The 18507-nt window shown below is 50.0% G+C and overlaps 2 protein-coding genes across 2 annotated transcripts; one reads left to right on the top strand and one right to left on the bottom strand.

Annotated features, from left to right (window-relative positions):
* Positions 1 to 79: 79 nt before the first annotated feature.
* On the bottom strand, positions 80 to 14948 carry sidC (nonribosomal siderophore peptide synthase SidC). Its single transcript, XM_025572437.1, has 2 exons — positions 14048 to 14948; positions 80 to 13993 (listed from the first exon to the last, which is right to left on the bottom strand). The coding sequence occupies exons 1-2, from the start codon at positions 14567 to 14569 to the stop codon at positions 233 to 235; spliced, it is 14283 nt and encodes a 4760-aa protein (XP_025435400.1). The 5' UTR covers positions 14570 to 14948; the 3' UTR covers positions 80 to 232.
* Positions 14949 to 16737: 1789 nt separating this feature from the next.
* Positions 16738 to 18445, top strand: BP01DRAFT_420378 (putative pyridine nucleotide-disulfide oxidoreductase AMID-like; the record flags this gene model as incomplete). Its single annotated transcript, XM_025579454.1, has 5 exons — positions 16738 to 16945; positions 17012 to 17353; positions 17410 to 17767; positions 17824 to 18131; positions 18189 to 18445. 5 exons carry the CDS (start codon positions 16738 to 16740, stop codon positions 18230 to 18232), a joined length of 1260 nt encoding a protein of 419 aa, XP_025435399.1. The 3' UTR covers positions 18233 to 18445.
* Positions 18446 to 18507: the final 62 nt, after the last annotated feature.

Raw genomic sequence — 18507 nt, 5'->3', positions numbered from 1 at the left:
TGATTGAGGTATTGTAATCTAAGGTGTCTACAAGACTTTCTAGGCTGTGCTTAGAGAAAGCAAAGCAAACATAGCTCGTAAAAAGATCTAGCTCTAGAAACACTCTAACACAAGGTAATACAAATATTAACAAGAGAATCACAAAGTACATGCATCAATATATGCACCAAATGAGGCAACCTCCCAAACCTCGTGAATGAATCAATTCCGTGGCAGCAGCCCATGGTTCAGCTCAAGCTGCATCAACCGAAGAAACAATCATTTCAATCTCACTCGCTATCTCTGTCAAGAGATCATTCACCTCTTCCTCCTTCAAAAGTCCTCCCTCGACCCGCACACCAAATCCGATAGAATCGGTCTTGTGATCGGGAGCGATATCGATAAACACATTCTCGTCCGGAAGGAAGGAAGTGTCCAAGGCTGCCACGGACGTAGCCGTATCAGGTAGCGGCTCCGATGGAACGAAATCTGTTGGCACGCCGATCTTCAGAGGTAGAAATAGTTCGCTGCTCTCGTACACATCCGAATCCGGCGTGGTGTCGTTAGCTGAGGAAGCAGCGTTTTGCAGCCAAAGAAGATTGACCCAGGCATTGAACAGATGGCCTCCGCTTTGTTGAATGCCGGTCCACGAGAGAACATCTCGAAGAGAGCTCTGCTCGTACGAGACACGTTCTGCGAGAGCGGACTGGATTGCACGGGCCTGCTCAACGACAGCAGCTGGAGAAGCATCGTCAACCAATGTGACATTGGGAAATGTAAATGGATTCACGTTGAGACACGGGCCAGACAGTTTGTCAACGTCTTCAAAGGATGCAGAACGGCCTGTTTGATAGAGACCAACCGTGGGCGATGGTACGCCTGTACGTCTGGAAATGCCGCGGGAAACGGCGAGCAGAACCACCGCTTGAAGGCTGATACCTGCAGCCCGGCAGGTGCTTTCGAGCCTCGACAAGTCCTTGACTTTCCCCCAAGCCCCGACGAACAACTGATCGGGCACCTCATCCTCACTGATATTTCCTTTCTTGATCAGAGTAGGGGTAGCCGATCCCACTTTAGTTGACCAGTATCCCTTTTCATCGAGCGCACGAAGAGAGCGAAGCGAAGAAGTCACAAAGGCTGGGAAGTCGGGATTACTGGCAAGTTCCTGACCTCGATAAAGCTGCGCGAGCTCAGTCACAAACATAGGCATCGTCCACGCATCGTACGCAGCGTGATTGATAAGAACAAGAACACCATCACGATCAGTGGCTCGCAGAAGCCGCAGACGGACAGGAGGCGTGAAGAGTGTGGACGGGTGCAGCGCCTCTTCCCTAGCTTGAGCCTTCGCAGCTTCTGTGATTGAGCAGGAATGATATATGACCTTGAATTTGTCGGTATCACGCATCGCCTGCTTCATCACAATCTGGACAACATCTGTTGCAGAGATCGCTGCAAAGCATGTCCGTAATATAGGATGTCTCTGCTGCAGGCGGAACCAAGCTTCTTCGAGCTTTGCAGCGTTAACACGCTCAGTGCAAAAGTATGGCCAGGCGGACTCAAACATCTTCCTTTTGGACTTGAGCCAGCTCGCAAGGTGATAGTACTGCCCCCCAAGGCATGGAAGAATTACCTCCACCGATTTCTTCTCCATCTTGAGTTGTTGAAGAACAGCTTCCTCAACCTGCTCATAATTATCTATAAGCGCGGCGTGGGTCTGCGTCATGCTGCTTTCGGAGACTGACTGGATTCGCTGACTGATACCGCGGAGGCTGTTGCCTTGCAGAATGTCGGCAACACCAGTTTTCAGTCCCTTTGCACGACATAGAGAGGCGATACGAATGGCCGACAGTGAATCCAAACCAATGCTGAAGATGCTTGTGTTCGGGTTTATATTATCCAGGGAAACACCAGCAACCTCTGCAAGTATAGATCGAACGATGTCTTCATGAACAGGCTTTTTGGATTCTGCGACTTCGTTATCCTGAGCCTCTTGCTGAGATAGCTTCAAGGGTAAATCGCCGAGGCCCGCAGGTACAATCGTTGCACACCTAGTGGGATGTCCGACGATATCACTAAAAATGATAGCATACTCGTCCAAGAGCTTGTTAAGCATGTCCTGGGTGAAATATGTCCCATCGCAGGAAGCAGTGACCACGATACCATGACTAGCATGATCAACCTCAATATTCAGTTTGTACTCAGCCTGCGCAGTATAGTTATCGACCTCATATGGTGTCCAAATCGTCTGCCTATTGATAATGCTGCCCGCAAAGTCTGCACTTTTCTGGAACACGAAAAGTGTATCGAAGAGAGATGAAGAAGTAAGAGAATGGTACCGTCTCAATGAGTTTTGCACGGTCCGCAGAGGGGCGTTCTGGTGCACTTGTGCATCGATTGACGACTGTTGCAAACGGAGAGCCATTGCCTTGTTGCTCAGGAACTTTGGCTCAAAACTAACTCGCTGGGCAACGGTATTGAATAAGGGTCCCAAGGTATTCTCAGCTCCTGACACTGACAGTGACCGCCCTGCTAGAACTTGTCCAAAGACAATATCGCGCTTTCCCAAAAGGCGAGCCAGCAATTTGGCATAAGCTAGGAGAGACACGCTTTGAACCGTGACCTCCATGGCTTTGCAAGCCTCAATCACGGTGGACAAATTGTCACTCAACAGCCGCTCGGATGTGAATGCACAGTCAGCAGACACAGAGGTAGGAAGCAGAGGAAGCTCAGAGACCTCATATCCCTGAAGTCTCTGCGTCCAGAACTTAGAAGACTCGTCTTGTCCCTTTAGAATATGCTTGACTGTTTCCGAGAAGTTCGGTCTCTCTGGGGGCGAGCCACCATTGTAGATAATGGCCAAATCCTCGAAGAAGAACGGGATAGAGGCACCATCATAGAGTGCGTGGTGCAAGAGGATCACAAGAATCCTGCCCTCCGGTTGGCTGACCAAGAATGTCTTAATCGGAGGAGCCTGGAAGCTTGCTTCATCCCGGAACGAATACATAGCAGTAATCTCGGACAAAATATTATCGTTAGAAGTCAGCGTGATCTTCGTCCATTCAAGTGGCGGTTGTGTATGGACAGCACCGATCCAGGAGGACCCAAGGTCCTCAATCAGATGGAAAGATGTGCGCAAAATATCATTCCTCTCAATAACCTTGGTCAAAGCTTCTTTGAGCCGAGATTCATCAACAGAATCCGCAAGCCTGACAGGATGAGGATAGACGTAGACCTGCCCATTAGTGGCCAGAGTCTGAGTGATCATTCCCGACTGCAAAGGCGTGGCCTCAAACATCGCAGAGATAGAGTCATCGTCGCTTAGAAGTTGAGTATATTTACCGTAGACCTCAACATTGATGGTGTCGCTTTCCTCGTGTTCGGCCTCTTGGTCTGAAACCCTACTATTGGTAGTGTCGTCAATATGCTTAGCGAGTGCGCCTATGCAAGAGAATCGCATAACATCAGACGAAGAGACATCCAGACCTGCTTCGCGGAGCCTGCGCGAGAATTGAATTGCCGTGACCGAGTCTATGCCTAGACTCAAAAATGACGCACCCTTGGTGACATCCTCGATAGTCAATCCACAGAAGTCCGCAGTGTGCTCCCGAACCAGAGTCTCGAGCGGGGACCAGATAGAATTGTCCCATGCAGCGACAGGAGACTGTGTGCCTGGTGTAGATGTCCGTGATAAGTTGAAATTGGCCAAAGAAAGACCTTCGCCAGCTACTACACTTGAGATCACGGCCTCCATCTTTTCAAGATATTCCTCTGCATCGTAGGAGGATCCAAACGACGATGAAAAATTGCAATGTAACTGAATCGTGTCCTCTGCATGGTTTGCCTCGACTTCGACAGCAAAAGGATATTCTGCGGGCATATGGCTATCCAGTTCATGCCACAGACTGTGCTTGAGTGACGGGGTGGAGTGGATGTACGAGAAGAGGCAGTCAAAGAGCGGGGTATCCGCTCCAACCCAGCGCTGAATGTGTCTCAGCGGAGTGTGCTGGAATTCGAGAGATCTTATAGTAGACTTTTGCACATGTTCAATCACCTCGTCAACCGTCTCCAGATTAGTGGTATTGAGACGGCCAGGGACAGTGGTAATACATGGCAGTAGAACAGACGAGGCGCCTGAAACAGAAATAGCTCTCCCTGACAGAACCAAGCCGTACGTCACGTCCGGAGCCCCAACGGTATCCGCCAAGAGAAGTGCGAATACTGCTTGGACCAAAGATGGTACAGTAGTGCGAAGTACTGCAGCGCAGCGCTCCAAGTCACTGAGACTGTTGCTGAGCTTCCTGCTCCGAGAAGTAGAGAGTTCCATTGCCCCAGTGTTTCTTCGGAAAGTGGTTGGACGGTATCCTGCCAGATACGGAACCCAATGATCTTTTGCCTTGTCCATATCTAGAGTGCACACATGCTCAATGAACTCCGACGGCGATCCTCTCGGAGGCAATGCCTCTCCCACGTACCGGGCTGTAACATCCTCCATTAGCATGAAGAAGGACTCGCCGTCATAGAGCGCGTGGTGAATGTCAATGAATAAGGCGGGAGGCTGATTCGTGCCCACTGATTTCGCGATCAAGAATCGTACTGGTGGCGACCTAGATATGTTCGATACTATGTCCTGAGAGATCCGATCATACTCTTGTCGATGGCTCTCTATCGCTTGGTCCAGGCTATCGAACTCTTTTTCCTCCCAGCATATTTCGTGGAAATCAACTGCAAGTATCACCTGCACCATCTGTTTGTTGAAAGGGGCGAAAGCAGTCCTTAGGATTTCATTGTCATTGGCGACCATTTGCCATGCAGACTTGAGCATATCCAGATCAACAGTAGGCTCGAGCTTCAGGATAATGTGATTGACGTAAAGGTGATTGCCTTCACTATTGATGGAGCGGGCGACTAGACCCTCCTGAAGGGGCAAACAAGGTCGAACGGCAGCCACGCGAGCTGGGTCTAAGTCTGAGACTGGATGCTCTCTGTATTCAGATTCGATGCGGGCGAACCATCGACGGATATCTGAAATGACGGATTCGGTGGTCGAGGAGGAACGCCTAGGCAAACGCGCGAGTTGCTCAACAAAGGGGTTGCTCATGACAAGAGCCACAGTAGCTTGATAACCGATTCCCCGCAGCTTGATAGAGAGACCAATTGCACTAAGACTATCCAACCCAATTTCAAAAATGTTTGTCAAGGGTCCGATTGACGACGGATCTGCTGCAACAACACTGCAAAGTTCTTTCGCCACAGCCTGCTCATCAGCAGACAACGGCCGGTTGACGAAGGTGTCGTCTTTGCTTGGCGCATTATTACCTTGCAGAACAGTGGCAAGGGGAAGATTTGAGAAGAGACCGGCCAGTTCCTTGATGTTGGCTTTCCCGGATAGAGGTGCCAGCGGTATGTAAGTGATGGGAAGGACAAGCTCAGGGACCATGTAGTTAGGTAGCTTTCTCTTGCAAGCGTCCTGCAGTTCTTTGCCGAGCGTGGCAAATTCGGAGAAGAGAAACGCGACATTTGCGTCTTGCTCGCACTTGTGAGTATTTGATCTTGCAACAAACGAAATCAGCTGTTGTCTTGAGAGATCAGGGTGTTTTGCGACTGTTGTTACTACACTGATATCAAGACTAGAGGAGGAGCGAATAACCTCGGAGACTTCTCCAAGTTCTAAACGCTGCCCACGGATCTTTGTTTGGTCATCTCCGCGGCCGAGATACTCAACAGAATCATCTGGCATCAGGCGCCCAATATCACCAGTACGATACATCCTCTCGCCGTTGGGCCCAGTCACGAATCCGGTGGCATCGGGCCTGTTGAGATAGCCTTTCGCAACGAGGTCACCTGTGAAGCATAACTCCCCTGTCTGACCTCTGAGAGCGTACGTGAGTGTGCCAGGCATGAGGACGTGACCGACACAAGCACTTAGGGGAGGCCCAATGTTACGAAGATTTGTATCTCTGCCCACAGGGGCAAAAGTGCAACCAATTGTTGCCTCAGTCGGACCGTACGCATTCACAAGGGCGAACCCTGGTGCCGACGCCCACGTATCCAGCACTTTCTGCGTGATTTTCTCTCCCCCGACCGTCATGTACTTCAGGCTAGGGCATTGCGCAGGTCCGATATTCGATTGATCCACCAAAGATGGAACAAGACTCGCATGCGTAATCTCCCATTTGGAGATTGTCAATCCAAGATCATTGAGAATCATAGGTCTAGGAGCAGTCACTGTAGCCATGCCATGTCTCCAGGGAAAGAACATTTCCAAGAGATGGGGGTCAAAAGCACGGCTGGCTTGAGCAAGATATCTGCCCGTCCCTTCAAGCTCCAAGGTGACTGGGGCACGTTGACAAGTGAATTCCGAAAAAGACTCGATAAATGAGGAGAGATTCCCTCTGGTCACCATAACGCCCTTGGGTTTGCCAGTAGAGCCAGATGTATACAAAAGATAGGCTAAATCATCGGGTTCAGACATATAATCCTTGTCCTCGGTTGACATCGCCGTCAATGAATCTGAGAATTCAACACTGTCGAAGCATGTGATCTGGCAAGTGCCTGGCACGTTTTCGAAGGATGCGGCAAATGGCTTCTCAGTGAAGACAATCGGGCAGCTGCCATCCTCAATCAGAAATACCTTCCGATCAGCGGGCAGACCATCATCAATAGGGAGGTACGTGTTTCCCGATTTGAAGATACCAACGATAATGGTATACGAGATGAGATCACGCTCGGAGCAGACCGCAATCATTCTGTTTCTGTGACCAAGAGAGGCAATATAGGCAGCCACGCGATTAGCTTCGGCGTTCAGTTCACCATAGGTCATAGTCTCCTTCTCGACTCCAGATTCTGTTATGTTACTCGCAACCTCGACGGCTATCAATTCAGGATTCTTCGCAGCATACAGCTCGAGCCAATGCGTTGGGCTTAGACGCACTGAGTTCACCACTTCCTCGCTGACAGGTTGATCGGAGATCGACCGCAGGCTTTTTGAGAGACGGTTGACCAGACTCCCAAAAGGCTCGTCGATCGCTGAAAGCATTGAGCTTATCAATGCATCAATCTGACGAACAAAAATCGACAGCTGGGCGTGCGACATTATCCTGCTGTCGGAAGAGGCCTCGATATAGAGCGTACCATCAGAGCGCTGAAAGACGTTAAACGCCATGGGATGTTCAACGTGCAGGCCCACATCATCTTTTGATGCACGCCAAATGCTCGGTTCGACAAGCTCAAGCGATTCGTCACCGACAACATGGAAATTGAAGACAGCTGGATAGAGCGCCTCGCCTCTCTGACGTTTCAACAGGTTTCGAATATCGCGAGCGTGTATATGTCGGTTTTTCCAGGCTTGAACAGAGATTCGTTGCTGATCGACGAGTATTTGCCGAACGCTTCCTTCTGGATGAAATGGAACGGGTACGACGGATATCAGGGGCGCAATACAGTCCTCAAGATTGGGGTGCAGGACACGATCAGAGAGGGTCTCAGCGAACACGGCTGCCGGGAGTCCAAGGTAGCTTAGTGATACATAACACCACGCTGCCCGGATGATGGATGCGATGGAGGATAATTCAAGTTCTGCTGCAATTGTCTGTAATGAAGAACTTGGCTTTGTCAAAGACATTCCTTCCGAAATCCATTGGTACACTGGGACTTCGCCTGGTTGCAGCCTCTTGCCAGTGAGGTCCGGCCAAACAGGGGCGTCAAGGTTAGTGAAGTCCTTGAGTTCAGATTTCCAAAACTGGTTTGTTGCCTGGTAACTTTTCTCAGTGGGAAGAATCAAAGAAAATGCCTCCGTAAGCTGAACACGCAAGGGCGGTTTATACGTATATGCACGTCGAACATCATCCAATATCAGACCAAGTGAGGGTTCATCGTGTATGGCGTGGTGGACAGTGAACATCATAGTGCGTTCGGCGCCGGTATCAAATATTGTGACGGCCCAGGGCGGATGCCTGAAGTAGGCTTTCTGATGCATCGACATAATCTCATCCAGTCTCTGATCCCGTAAGTTCTGAAGATCAGAGCTGTTGCACTGCAGCGACTTCCAGTTGAGGTCTGGAAGCTGATAGACGATTTGCAAGATCGAGAAATCGTAGTGTTCGGGTGTGCTTGGACTTGAGCCTCCAACTTCAGCAACGGGAATGAAACCAGTCCTCAGAGCTTGGGTTCGCTGGCACGTTGAGAGCCATGCTTGCTTCAACCTTGGGAGATCCACCACATCATCGAGAAGAAAGAAGTGGCTGCTCCAGTACATGGAGTAGGTTCCCATCGTCTCAGTAAGCAAGCTTTCCTGTAATGGAGACGCTCTGAGGATGCTGAAGTCTTCTCCAATCTTGGCTGCCGCAGCGCTATGCCACTTCTCATTGAAATCACCCACGTCGAACGTTTCAGGTGAGTCCACTCGGGTGCCTTGATTTGCTTCAATGACTAAAACCATCAAATCTCGGACAGTCACGCAATTGAGAACATCGACAACCGAGACCTGGTGGCCGGCTTCTTTCAGTCTAGATGCTGCCCGGATAGCACGGATCGAATCGATGCCGAGGCTACTGAGGCGGCTGGATTTGGAAATGAGTGATGTCGACATACCAGCTAAAGAAGAGATTATCTCAAGCACGTCGGTTGCAACAGATGCGTCAACTTGGCTTTCGGCGACCAATTCAGAACCGTTGGCCAAGTTCGTTTCAGATTCCCAGCCATCGAGATCAAGAGACGTGTAAGCCGCTTGAAGTGCTCGCCTATCAGTCTTGGCTGAAGATGTCTTTGGTATATGGGACACTACCAGGAAAACTGAAGGTATCATATGACCGGGTAGGAGACGCTGGGCTTGCTTGCTGGCAGCTCGAGCTATCTCTACAGCGGAGCGACCATATATCATGAGCTTCTCCTGACTTTCCGTGGCTGCAGCTTTCGGCGCAGATAGAAAGGCAACAACCACACTGCTGGGCCTGTCCGGACGACTGAGAAGAAGAGTCTCAACGCTTTCGACAAGCGAATGACAATTCCTCAGAGAGAAGCTTATTTCAGACAGTTCCACTCGAATACCGCCCAGCTTGACCAGGTCATCAACACGGTTGATGTACTCAAGCGATCCGTCAGCAAGCATGCGAACAAGGTCACCGGTGTAGTAAACTATCTGTGCAGCCTCCTCGTTCCAAACATACTTCGCTTTGGTGATATCATCCTGATTGAGGTATCCGGGTGAGAGCTGTGGACCACCAAGTGCCAGCTCTCCGACAGCATTCTTCATGACCAGCCGTTGATCCTTGGTCACAAAAACCGAAACTGTCTCCATGGGCCAGCCAATGTTGGCGCTTTTGACATCCTTGTGCTCATTGCCGAATTCTCTGATCGTCGAGACTACCGTTACCTCGGCCGGTCCGTACGTATTGAAAGCTCTCATGTCCGTTCCCCAGTCATCAGCCACAGACTGCGTCAACTTCTCGCCGATCATTGTAATGACCTGTAATGTCTCACAGCTTTTCCTAGATATTCCAGCTGAGAATGCAGGGGTTAGATGTGCATGTGTTGCTTTTGTAACGTTGGCCAGCCTTGCAAATGAGCCAAGCATGATATCCCTCGTAGCAGAGATGAGGACGCCACCAACTCCCCAAGTGTAAAAGATATCTTGGATTGACACATCGAATGTGTATGCTGAAAATTGCAAGCATCGCACGCCCCCAGCCACGTCTGTAGGGATGTCACTTTGAAGAGATATCATACTAGACACGGCAGAAGAATGTTTGATCGGCACACCTTTGGGTGCTCCTGTTGTTCCACTCGTCCAGATCAAGTACGCCATATCATCAGGCTTGGGTTGGGCCCTGACAGTAGTCGAAGGCAAAGTCTCGCCGTTGATTCTGGATGCTCCCGCATCAATGAAACGATTAACATCGATGCTTCGGACTCCGTCAGGAATTGAGCCATCTGGCTGTGACCCATCGAGGTCAGAAACCAGTAAAATGCTCGATGCGGTTCGGGAAATCAAGTCGTGACGACGTTGTGCAGGGGACTTAGTATCGATTGGACACCAGGCGCCTCCAGCCTTGAGGATACCTAGGATTGCGACGTACATGGCTGGGCTTTTTTCAATGCAGATTGGAATTGGGCGATTGTTGAGCTCACCGCTGGTATGGACAAGATGCACTGCAAGGCGCTCTGCAATGTCATTGAGCTCTCCGTAAGACCAAGTGATATTTCGTGTGTCATTCTCGTCATCCAAATTGTGCATAAAGATCAAAGCAGGGTCTTGAGGGTGTAACAGCGCATGGTTTTCGAACTGCCAATGCAGGAGAGGATCCTGTACCATGTCAAGAATTCTAGGTTGGGGGTTGAAGGATGACTTGAAATCGTGCCTAGTCCTCAAAGGACCATCGACGAAATTACCTTCAGGCTCGTCGAGGATATAATTGACGATATCGGACATTTGTCTAAGCATCATTTGAGCCGAACACAAATCAAGCTTGGACTCGTCGAAACTGGCCCGGAACGTCAAGGAGGAGTCAGGACACGGCCACACCTCGACCATGACGGCAAAATCATTCGCCATGGGCGGATGATAGATTGAACTCCAGATACCACTCGCATTGGACCCAGCATTGAAATCCTGGTAGGCGATCAGTGTATCAAATGGAAGTCGTCCTTCCGCCGTAACGAGCGTTCCAAGGCCGGGCTGCAGGTGAGACAGGGCGCTTGCGTTAAGCGTTGCCAGCCGCTGAGTTATAACACGATTTGTGCAAGCATCTGCCTGATTAGTTTGCGAGTCTTCGAGAGCGAGTCTAATAGGAATTGTGGTAAATGTCGGCCCAATGCAGGCCTCGGAGACAGCATCCAATCGACCCGAAATAACACTACCCATCATCACATCTTGATCTGGTGAGCCACTGTAAGCCAATAAGATTGAGCCCCAAGCTGCTTGAAGTACAGAAAGCGGGCTTGATCCTATAAGCTTAGACCTCTTCTTGAGGATGTCATGGCGGATACTAGCCGTTACTTCCACACAGCCAGTTGACTTAACTGGAGACGGTCTGTATGAGGTGACGGATGGGAATGGCACAGGAGAATGGTGCTCTAGTTGCTTATTCCAGAAGTCGGAGGTTGCCGTCTGATCTGCCCGAAAGTGGTGCTTCACAACATATTCGAGAGACGTTCGTGGCTTAGCAGGCTCTTCATAATAGATAGAAGACACATCCTCAAGCAGGAGCTGCAATGAGCCTCCATCAAATATTCCGTGGAACATGCTCAAAACAATCTGAACTGTAGCGTGACTCCTGACCAGAGAAAGCCTGAAGGGTGGTTGGCTTAGTTCAATGCCCTCTTCAGCATCTCGGAGAGCAGCACGAAGAGCTTCCTCGGCTGAGACAGCCTCTGTGACTTGATAGACACCCCATTCAGTTGGTGATCTCGCTTCAGGAGTAAGAATGCATTGAGCAAAGGGTGCCATATCATCGTCAACCCAGCAGAAGACTGTGCGGAAGGAATCATAGGCGGCAACAGCAGTATCCCAAGCCTTCTGGATTCTATGTACATCGATATCTGGCTCAAGTTTCAAGACAGTGTGGTAAATATAGGACCGTGTCGCAAAGGTCATGTCGGATGAGCTACGCAGGAAACTGGTAAGCATGCCAGATTGCGTTGCTGTAGTCGGCAGGACCTTCGCAACCTGCTCAGGCTTCAAGTTCAGTCTTTCTGCACATGTTATGAGATTTCTGTCACTGAATTCCTGAAGTCTTAGGTGGAGCATGTCGTGCGTTCCGTTCATGTCTGTCTTTCCGGGCATTTTGCGACGCTCAAAGACGAGTGAAATCAGGCCCTTTGGCGTTGAAGATTGCAAGACATCGCCGACAGACAGGCCATCAAAACCATGATCTCGTAGCTTCTGCAACAATCGCATTGCGCCAAGACTGTCAATTCCCAGAGCATATAGGCCAGCTTCCGGTTTGATGGCGGTAACATCCTCGTCCGCTGTCTGAGATATGAGTTCTATCAAGAGCTGCTGAACGGAAGACAGGTTCTCGTCCTCTGGGATGTCCCACTGATCTCGTACACCATTGGGAGTGTCTCGAGTAGGCTGTTGTGAGGTATAGAACTGAATTTCGCTCTTGCCTCCTTGCAATGCAGCCACAATGGCCTTGCGATCGACCTTGCCGGAACTTGATCGTGGTAGATCGGGGAAGAATGCATACGCAGAGGGGCACATATACGTAGAAAGGTGTTGCTGTGCTTTGTAATGTGCCTCGTTCGTTATCAATTGCTTCTCGGCAGCACTCGCGTCAGTGTTGCTGACAACAAAGCATGCCACAATCTGTTCGCTGCCCTGAACCTCGACGTCACGTTTGGTTACGACGGACACAACCTCTGTCACGCCCGGAGTTGTGGACAGTACTGACTCAATCTCACCAAGTTCGAGCCGGCGGCCGCTAATCTTGACCTGATCTGATGTTATGCGGCCCAGGAACTCAATCATTTGAGAGCCAGAATCATCCCAGACGATACGCGCCATGTCTCCAGTACGATACAGACGTCCAAAATCTGCGCTGCTGACAAAAGCTTTCGCAGTTTCCTCCGGGCGGTTCAAATATCCTTTGCTGACCTGCGGACCTCCTAATGCTAACTCGCCAGCGAGACCTGCTGCAACTGGTTTCGGTGTATGACTGTTTGGATCTAGTACAAACATCGCGCAAGTCGGAAGCGCTTTGCCAATGATCGAGCCACGAACCGACCGACCGACCGGTGCTAGATAGGTGCAATTGATGGCTCCCTCAGTGGGCCCATAAGCATTTACCAACATCATTTGAGGCCTGTCAACCAATGTACTCGTGAAGTTTTCGATAACAGTCCTGTTCAATTTTTCACCCATAGTCCAAAGCGCTTGAAGCGTGGTCAACCGGGAAGGTCGTAAGAGGGCAGCCAGGCTTGGCGTCGCCATCATAATGGTCGCTCTTGCTTCGTTGATGGTGGCTTCAAGGTCAGTCAATGTCAAATTCCGATCAGCAGAGCAAAGAGTAGCTCCGGTGCTCAAGGTGACAAATATTTCCATGAGTGACGGGTCGAATGTAGGGGAAGCAAATTGGAACCAGCGAAAATCGCCTTCAAAATCACCAGGGAGTGGAATGGACGTAGCATGAGATGCTATAGAACAGGTGACTGCGCAATGGCTGACTTGGACACCTTTGGGCTTCCCAGTAGATCCACTGGTAAACAGAAGGTAAGCGATCTGGTCACCATCAATATCCACTTCTTCGAGGATATTTTTGGACGGTGGAAGATGAACACCAGGATCTATTAGAACTTCCCATTTTGTTACATCCTTCACATTGACCCATATGGGCTCGCTTGTATCTTTACCCTGCTCCTCCGTAGACCAAGGTCCCAAAGACGGCTTGGGCATGTTACCCAGAATGATAGGACAGTCTATGTCCCGCAGAATCTCACGAATCCTATCCCACGGGGCGTCCTGTGGAATTGGAGAGAATGCGAAACCGGCTTTCAATATACCAAGGTAAGAGATGTACAGTTCAGGTGATGTTGTCATGTACACGGGGATTACTCGTCCGCAATCAGCAACATCACGGGCCGCCAGCAGGTCCCTGATATATGCCGCCAGATTGTCAGAGGCTTGGTCGAGGTCAGAATAAGTAAAAATGCTGTGCTTTGCAGAAGAAGATTTCGAAGGTAAAGAATGAATGAAATCAAGGGCTATGGCATCGGGCTTTGTCCGGGCCCAGCCCTGGAACGCAGCGTGAAGGAGAAAACTTGAGGGTATCGTAAAATCAGCGGTTTCATTCCAGTCATGGCGTCGTGAAGGGGGTATCATAGATGGGGTATGATTCATAATAGAAAGATTGGGGGAAGTGGCCTCGCAGGCCAGTGAGGACGACGAATGCGCCAAATGAGTCGCAACGCTCTTCAGCAGCTGATCCGCCGCAGGGGCGGGGATCAAGCGGTCGGGATAGCTGAAACATATTTGGAGGGTAGCAGCGTTAGTGGAAGGCTCCACGTATAACGTAAAATCCTACCGGTCGATCAATTAGACCAAATGCTGCAAGGCAAGTGACATGAAACTTACATTTTCGTGTATCTGAACAAAAGGCCTTTGATCGGCATTTTCAGGTTCGCTGCAGAATCCCAAAGCCAGGTAAAAGTGGACCTCATCAGCAAATTGGTACTGCTCATCTCCCTCTTCGATGGTGCAGCGCTGGACATCGTCTTCCGTGATGAAAGATGCACGGACCACTCCGCGCGCTCTCTCCGATCCGGAGACAGTGGTTGGATGGCGTGCGACAAAAAAGGCGATCTCATCGAGCCCCGTGAAGCTCGAGATGAAGCGAGCGTACCCTTGAATAAGGCTACTTGTGACAGCTTGGAGGCTTGTAGTGCAAGCAAGCTCCAAGCGGCGGCTCAGAGTAACTGAGCTATGCGCAAGACCTTCGACAGCGTACTGGTCGACCGTATCCAAAGCAGGAAGTCTGGTAGTCGGGATAGAAGCAAAATTCATGGCTGAACCGAGAGCATTGTTTGTAACAGAAGATGTTGTTGTAGTAGTCGACGAGGCGATGTGCCCCTCACTTTGCGGTTGGGCGGTTGCCATTGATTTGAATTATCCGAAGCGGGGTACCAGTCACGCACCAGCAGATATTGACCGCAACGCTGACTTGCTCGATAGCAGAAGGATTAACTTTGAAAATGGTCAAGAGACGAGGGTGCTGAATCACAGGAGTGACCACAATAATAAAGAAGATACGAGCTCCGCTGTTGCGCGAGAGGTACTTTGCTCACGCAGGAACTTTCAAGGATATGCATAAATGCTGTCTGGTCAGCATCACTTGCAGTGGATCCATACGGGAGCCACGCGAAGCCATTGGGCATTGATCACATTTTGCAAAAGGCTGCGAGGTGAAAGTGGGGTGACAAGATTTAGGAGCCATCCAATCTGCCGCATTCAAATTCATTGCGGATTGCAATAGAAGTAAGCAGATTGGCAGAAGATACTGGTTGGAGCTAGGGAGGGGTTGAGCGTAGGTAATTTTCTTCGCCTTCCTTGATCCTGGCCGTGCCGCATCGGTCCGTGGCAGACGCGCGCATCGCGCCACGGCTCTTGGCCTCAGGCCACATATTCAGGCCAATGATTGCCCGGCCAGCCTGGCTAACCAGACGTCCCGGCCAGATGTTTCTCCGATCGTCGGCTGGGAGGCTTATCTGATTAGATCATCTGATTAGATTCTCTGGTCCGTTGTCGAAGCAAATTTTTGCTGCAAATGCAGTCCTGGGCTACAATCTGGAAACCTCCTCTGACACTTTTGTGCATCCAAGTCGTCTCTTTTCATAATATGACCAAGAGTTATGGTTTGTCATGTTGATTTCAGGAGTTCAAGGCCCTTTCTGCTGACTAGTATAAAAGAACCTGTCTGATATTTTCACTTACTACAACCATCACGATTGAGCACGCTTTAATATCAGAAGATAATTACTGTAAGAGCTTGGGCAAAGACTCAATTTTCTTGATTTAACCTGGCCCGTCACAAAGCACTATCAACATTCATAAAGCTTATAGCATTCGATCTATTGACTAACCTTGCTGACTATACATTGTATTACAATTATACTTATCAGCTTACATACAGCTTAAAACTCTAGAACTACATACTCCTGTATATGTGCTACTACTATAAAAGAAGCCGTGGATTGTTGAGCAACTCAAACTCGAATAGTACTACTTGTGCTATTTTGCGAATACATCCGGCAGTTCCCGGCGTCAGTATATATATCCGCGCCGACCCTGTTGCCAGGAAACCCAACACAGCTACCACTGGCAGGTTACAACTGATATACTCCTTATCTACATAGTCTTTCGCTGATACCATACTGCAGAAGTCAAACTGCCAGTCCTTCTATAGTGCTCAAAAAAGAGGCGCGATTGTGCAATCGAAAAAGAAGAAGTCTTATGAGACCCGACCGGCAAAAGGCGGATCAGATAAACGGAGCCGGGAACATCGAGATTCGTAAGTCTGAGTTCATACTCCACTTGACAATTTCGTTTCGCAGATTGATTGGCTGGGTCATGAGCTGGATTTGTCAATTTCTCACGGTCCTTTCCATTCTGGTCATATTTCTACATGAGCCTCTGGCATCCTGGATTCTCCTGCAGTCAGGGATTGGACGAGGTCTGTCGTGGATCCGGTTGCGCCACTTGGCGCCAATCTGATAAGATGATGAATAAAAGATACGGAAAGCAACCATCCGGCTCAGTTCGTAACTTGGTTTCCGTAGTCACACGATTTCGTCCCGAATTGTGTCACTGAGAGACATTGCAGCAGAAGTGCCTCTGGTAGCGTCTCATTGCCTTTGAACCTCACTCTTTTCAGCAGCCTCACGTCTTTCTCTGACAATAGGCTTTCCGTCGGTCTCCGGCGAGACCTCCGAGACGAGATTTCGGTCAGATTCAGGCACCCCCGATACGACAAAGAAACGTACTGTGACACAATGTCCCCATCGGATCCACAAATCTGGGCATCAGCTCCCCGGTTCCCGGTGACACGTCGGGTTATGTTGTCGCTATCATAAGGATGGCCTTAAGAATGGACTGCCCCCCTTTATCTCGCGACATTCTCCTCCAGCTTTGCTGTCTATCAACTTTTGTCTAGCTGCTCGCTATCGCTCTCCACTCTCTCTCTCTTTCTCTCTCTCCGCTTGCCCTGTTCCCCCGCATTTAGACTGCTATATCTCAACCTCAGCAGCAGCCAATACCTAGCACCCAACATGCCGTCCAACGAAGGCCTTGTCTCTTTGGCGCGCGAGTTCCGCGTTCTGATTGTTGGTGGCTCATATGGCGGGTTGAGCGCAGCGATGACGCTGCTGGATCTCTGCCGAGGTCGTCTCGCTCGTTTCAACTTCACACCCAATGCACAACCCCCTCGACATCGCATACCCATTCAGATCACATTGGTGGATGAGAGGGACGGATACTGTGAGTCGCGTGGTTTTCCAACCTTCATTTGAGATACATCACCACTAATGCGGACAATAATACTAGACCATCTCATCGGTTCCCCCAAAGCACTTGCCTCCGAGAAATATGCCTCAAAGACCTGGAACAAATTTGTGGACATCCCTGCGTTGAAGACTCCCGACGTCAAGTTTATCCGGGGAAGCGTTCACTCGGTGGATTGTCAGCACAAGGTGGCTCAGATTCTTGATCTGCAAACAAGGCGATCAATTGAGGAGAAGTACGACTTCTTGATCGCTGCGTCAGGTCTACGCAGGGCTTTCCCGACGGTACCACAGTCTCTCGAGCGCGAAGAGTTCCTGCAAGAGACCAGGCAGAATGTTGCAGCTATCCAGAACGCAGAGGAAGGGGTGGTAGTCATCGGAGGTGGTAAGTCTCATCAATGCCCTCGTGTCTAGGCCCAAGTCGTTCCTAAGAAGTTGTAGGTGCCGTTGGTGCCGAAATGGCCGCAGAATTGAAGGATCTATATCCCAACCAGAAAATCACTCTGATCCATTCCCGCGATCGACTCCTTTCTGCCGAGCCCCTGCCTGACACGTTCAAAGAGCGTATCTGCTCAATCCTCCGCGAGCAGGAGGTAGAGGTTATTCTGGGACAAAGAGTCGTCGACACCACTGCCGTTGAAACGGAAGGAGGGCGCCGTATCTGGGAACTGACCCTTTCCGACGGCACTCAGATCAAGGCCGGCCATCTGATGAACGCTGTCTCCAAAAGCATGCCCACGTCCACTTATCTTCCTAGGGATGCCTTGGACGAGCATGGGCTTGTGAAGATTAGACCCTCGTATGCTTCTCTATTCCAGTCTCTATCCTTTTGTGCTCCGACTGACCGCCATGTAGCCTGCAATTCCCGCGTAATGTTCCCAACGCAGATGATCACTTCGCTGTCGGTGATATCGTTTCTTGGTCGGGAATCAAACGCTGTGGCGCTGCCATCCACAAGGGCCACTATGCGGGGACCAATCTTCATCAGCTAATGTTGGCGCAGGCCTTGAACGCTAAGCCTGAATTTGTTACTCTGACGCCGCACCCGCCCGTCATGGCTATTGCTCTGGGTAAGACTGCGGTGGCGTATGACTCGGAGGGTGGACTACAGGATGGTGAAGAGACGTATGCTACCATGTTTGGTGATGATATGGGTTTCAGCAGTAAGAATCCTCGGATAGTGTCCGTTCCGTCGTTTCGCACATACTGACTCCATTTAGTCTGTTGGAATTACATGAAGCTGTCGGAGCCATGCAAGGCTTAGATTACGCTTGAGCCGTGTTTATGTCCCTGACAAAGCAGGCATTTGTCAGGCTTGGGACCAACCAAGGGGGCGACAATATAATGGATACTCTGGAAGAGTCGGAATTCTAGCTTCAAGTGCTATGTAGCACTTTCGAGGACTAAGCCGATGCATAGTCGGATATAACCCGAGTCCGGCATGTTATGATTGTTTCTAGCTTCAGAATGATTGTCCCTACAACGAAGGCTCTGGCAGCCCCAATCATTTTTTTTGTGAGATATATAGACAATACAACA

This window comes from Aspergillus saccharolyticus (genome assembly GCF_003184585.1).
Source record: "Aspergillus saccharolyticus JOP 1030-1 unplaced genomic scaffold BP01scaffold_2, whole genome shotgun sequence".
Lineage (NCBI taxonomy): Eukaryota > Fungi > Ascomycota > Eurotiomycetes > Eurotiales > Aspergillaceae > Aspergillus > Aspergillus saccharolyticus.
Note: the sequence above shows the minus strand (reverse complement) of the source record. Positions and strands in the feature narration are given on the sequence as shown.

What these genes read in the sequence shown, in the direction of transcription:
- sidC (XM_025572437.1), bottom strand. Translation starts at nt 14,569, where the DNA reads ATGGCAACCGCCCAACCGCAAAGTGAGGGGCACATCGCCTCGTCGACT. An exon ending in TTGTTCAGATACACGAAAAT is followed by an intron (nt 13,994 to 14,047) that starts GTAAGTTTCATG and finishes ATCGACCGGTAG; the next exon opens with GATTTTACGTTATACGTGGA.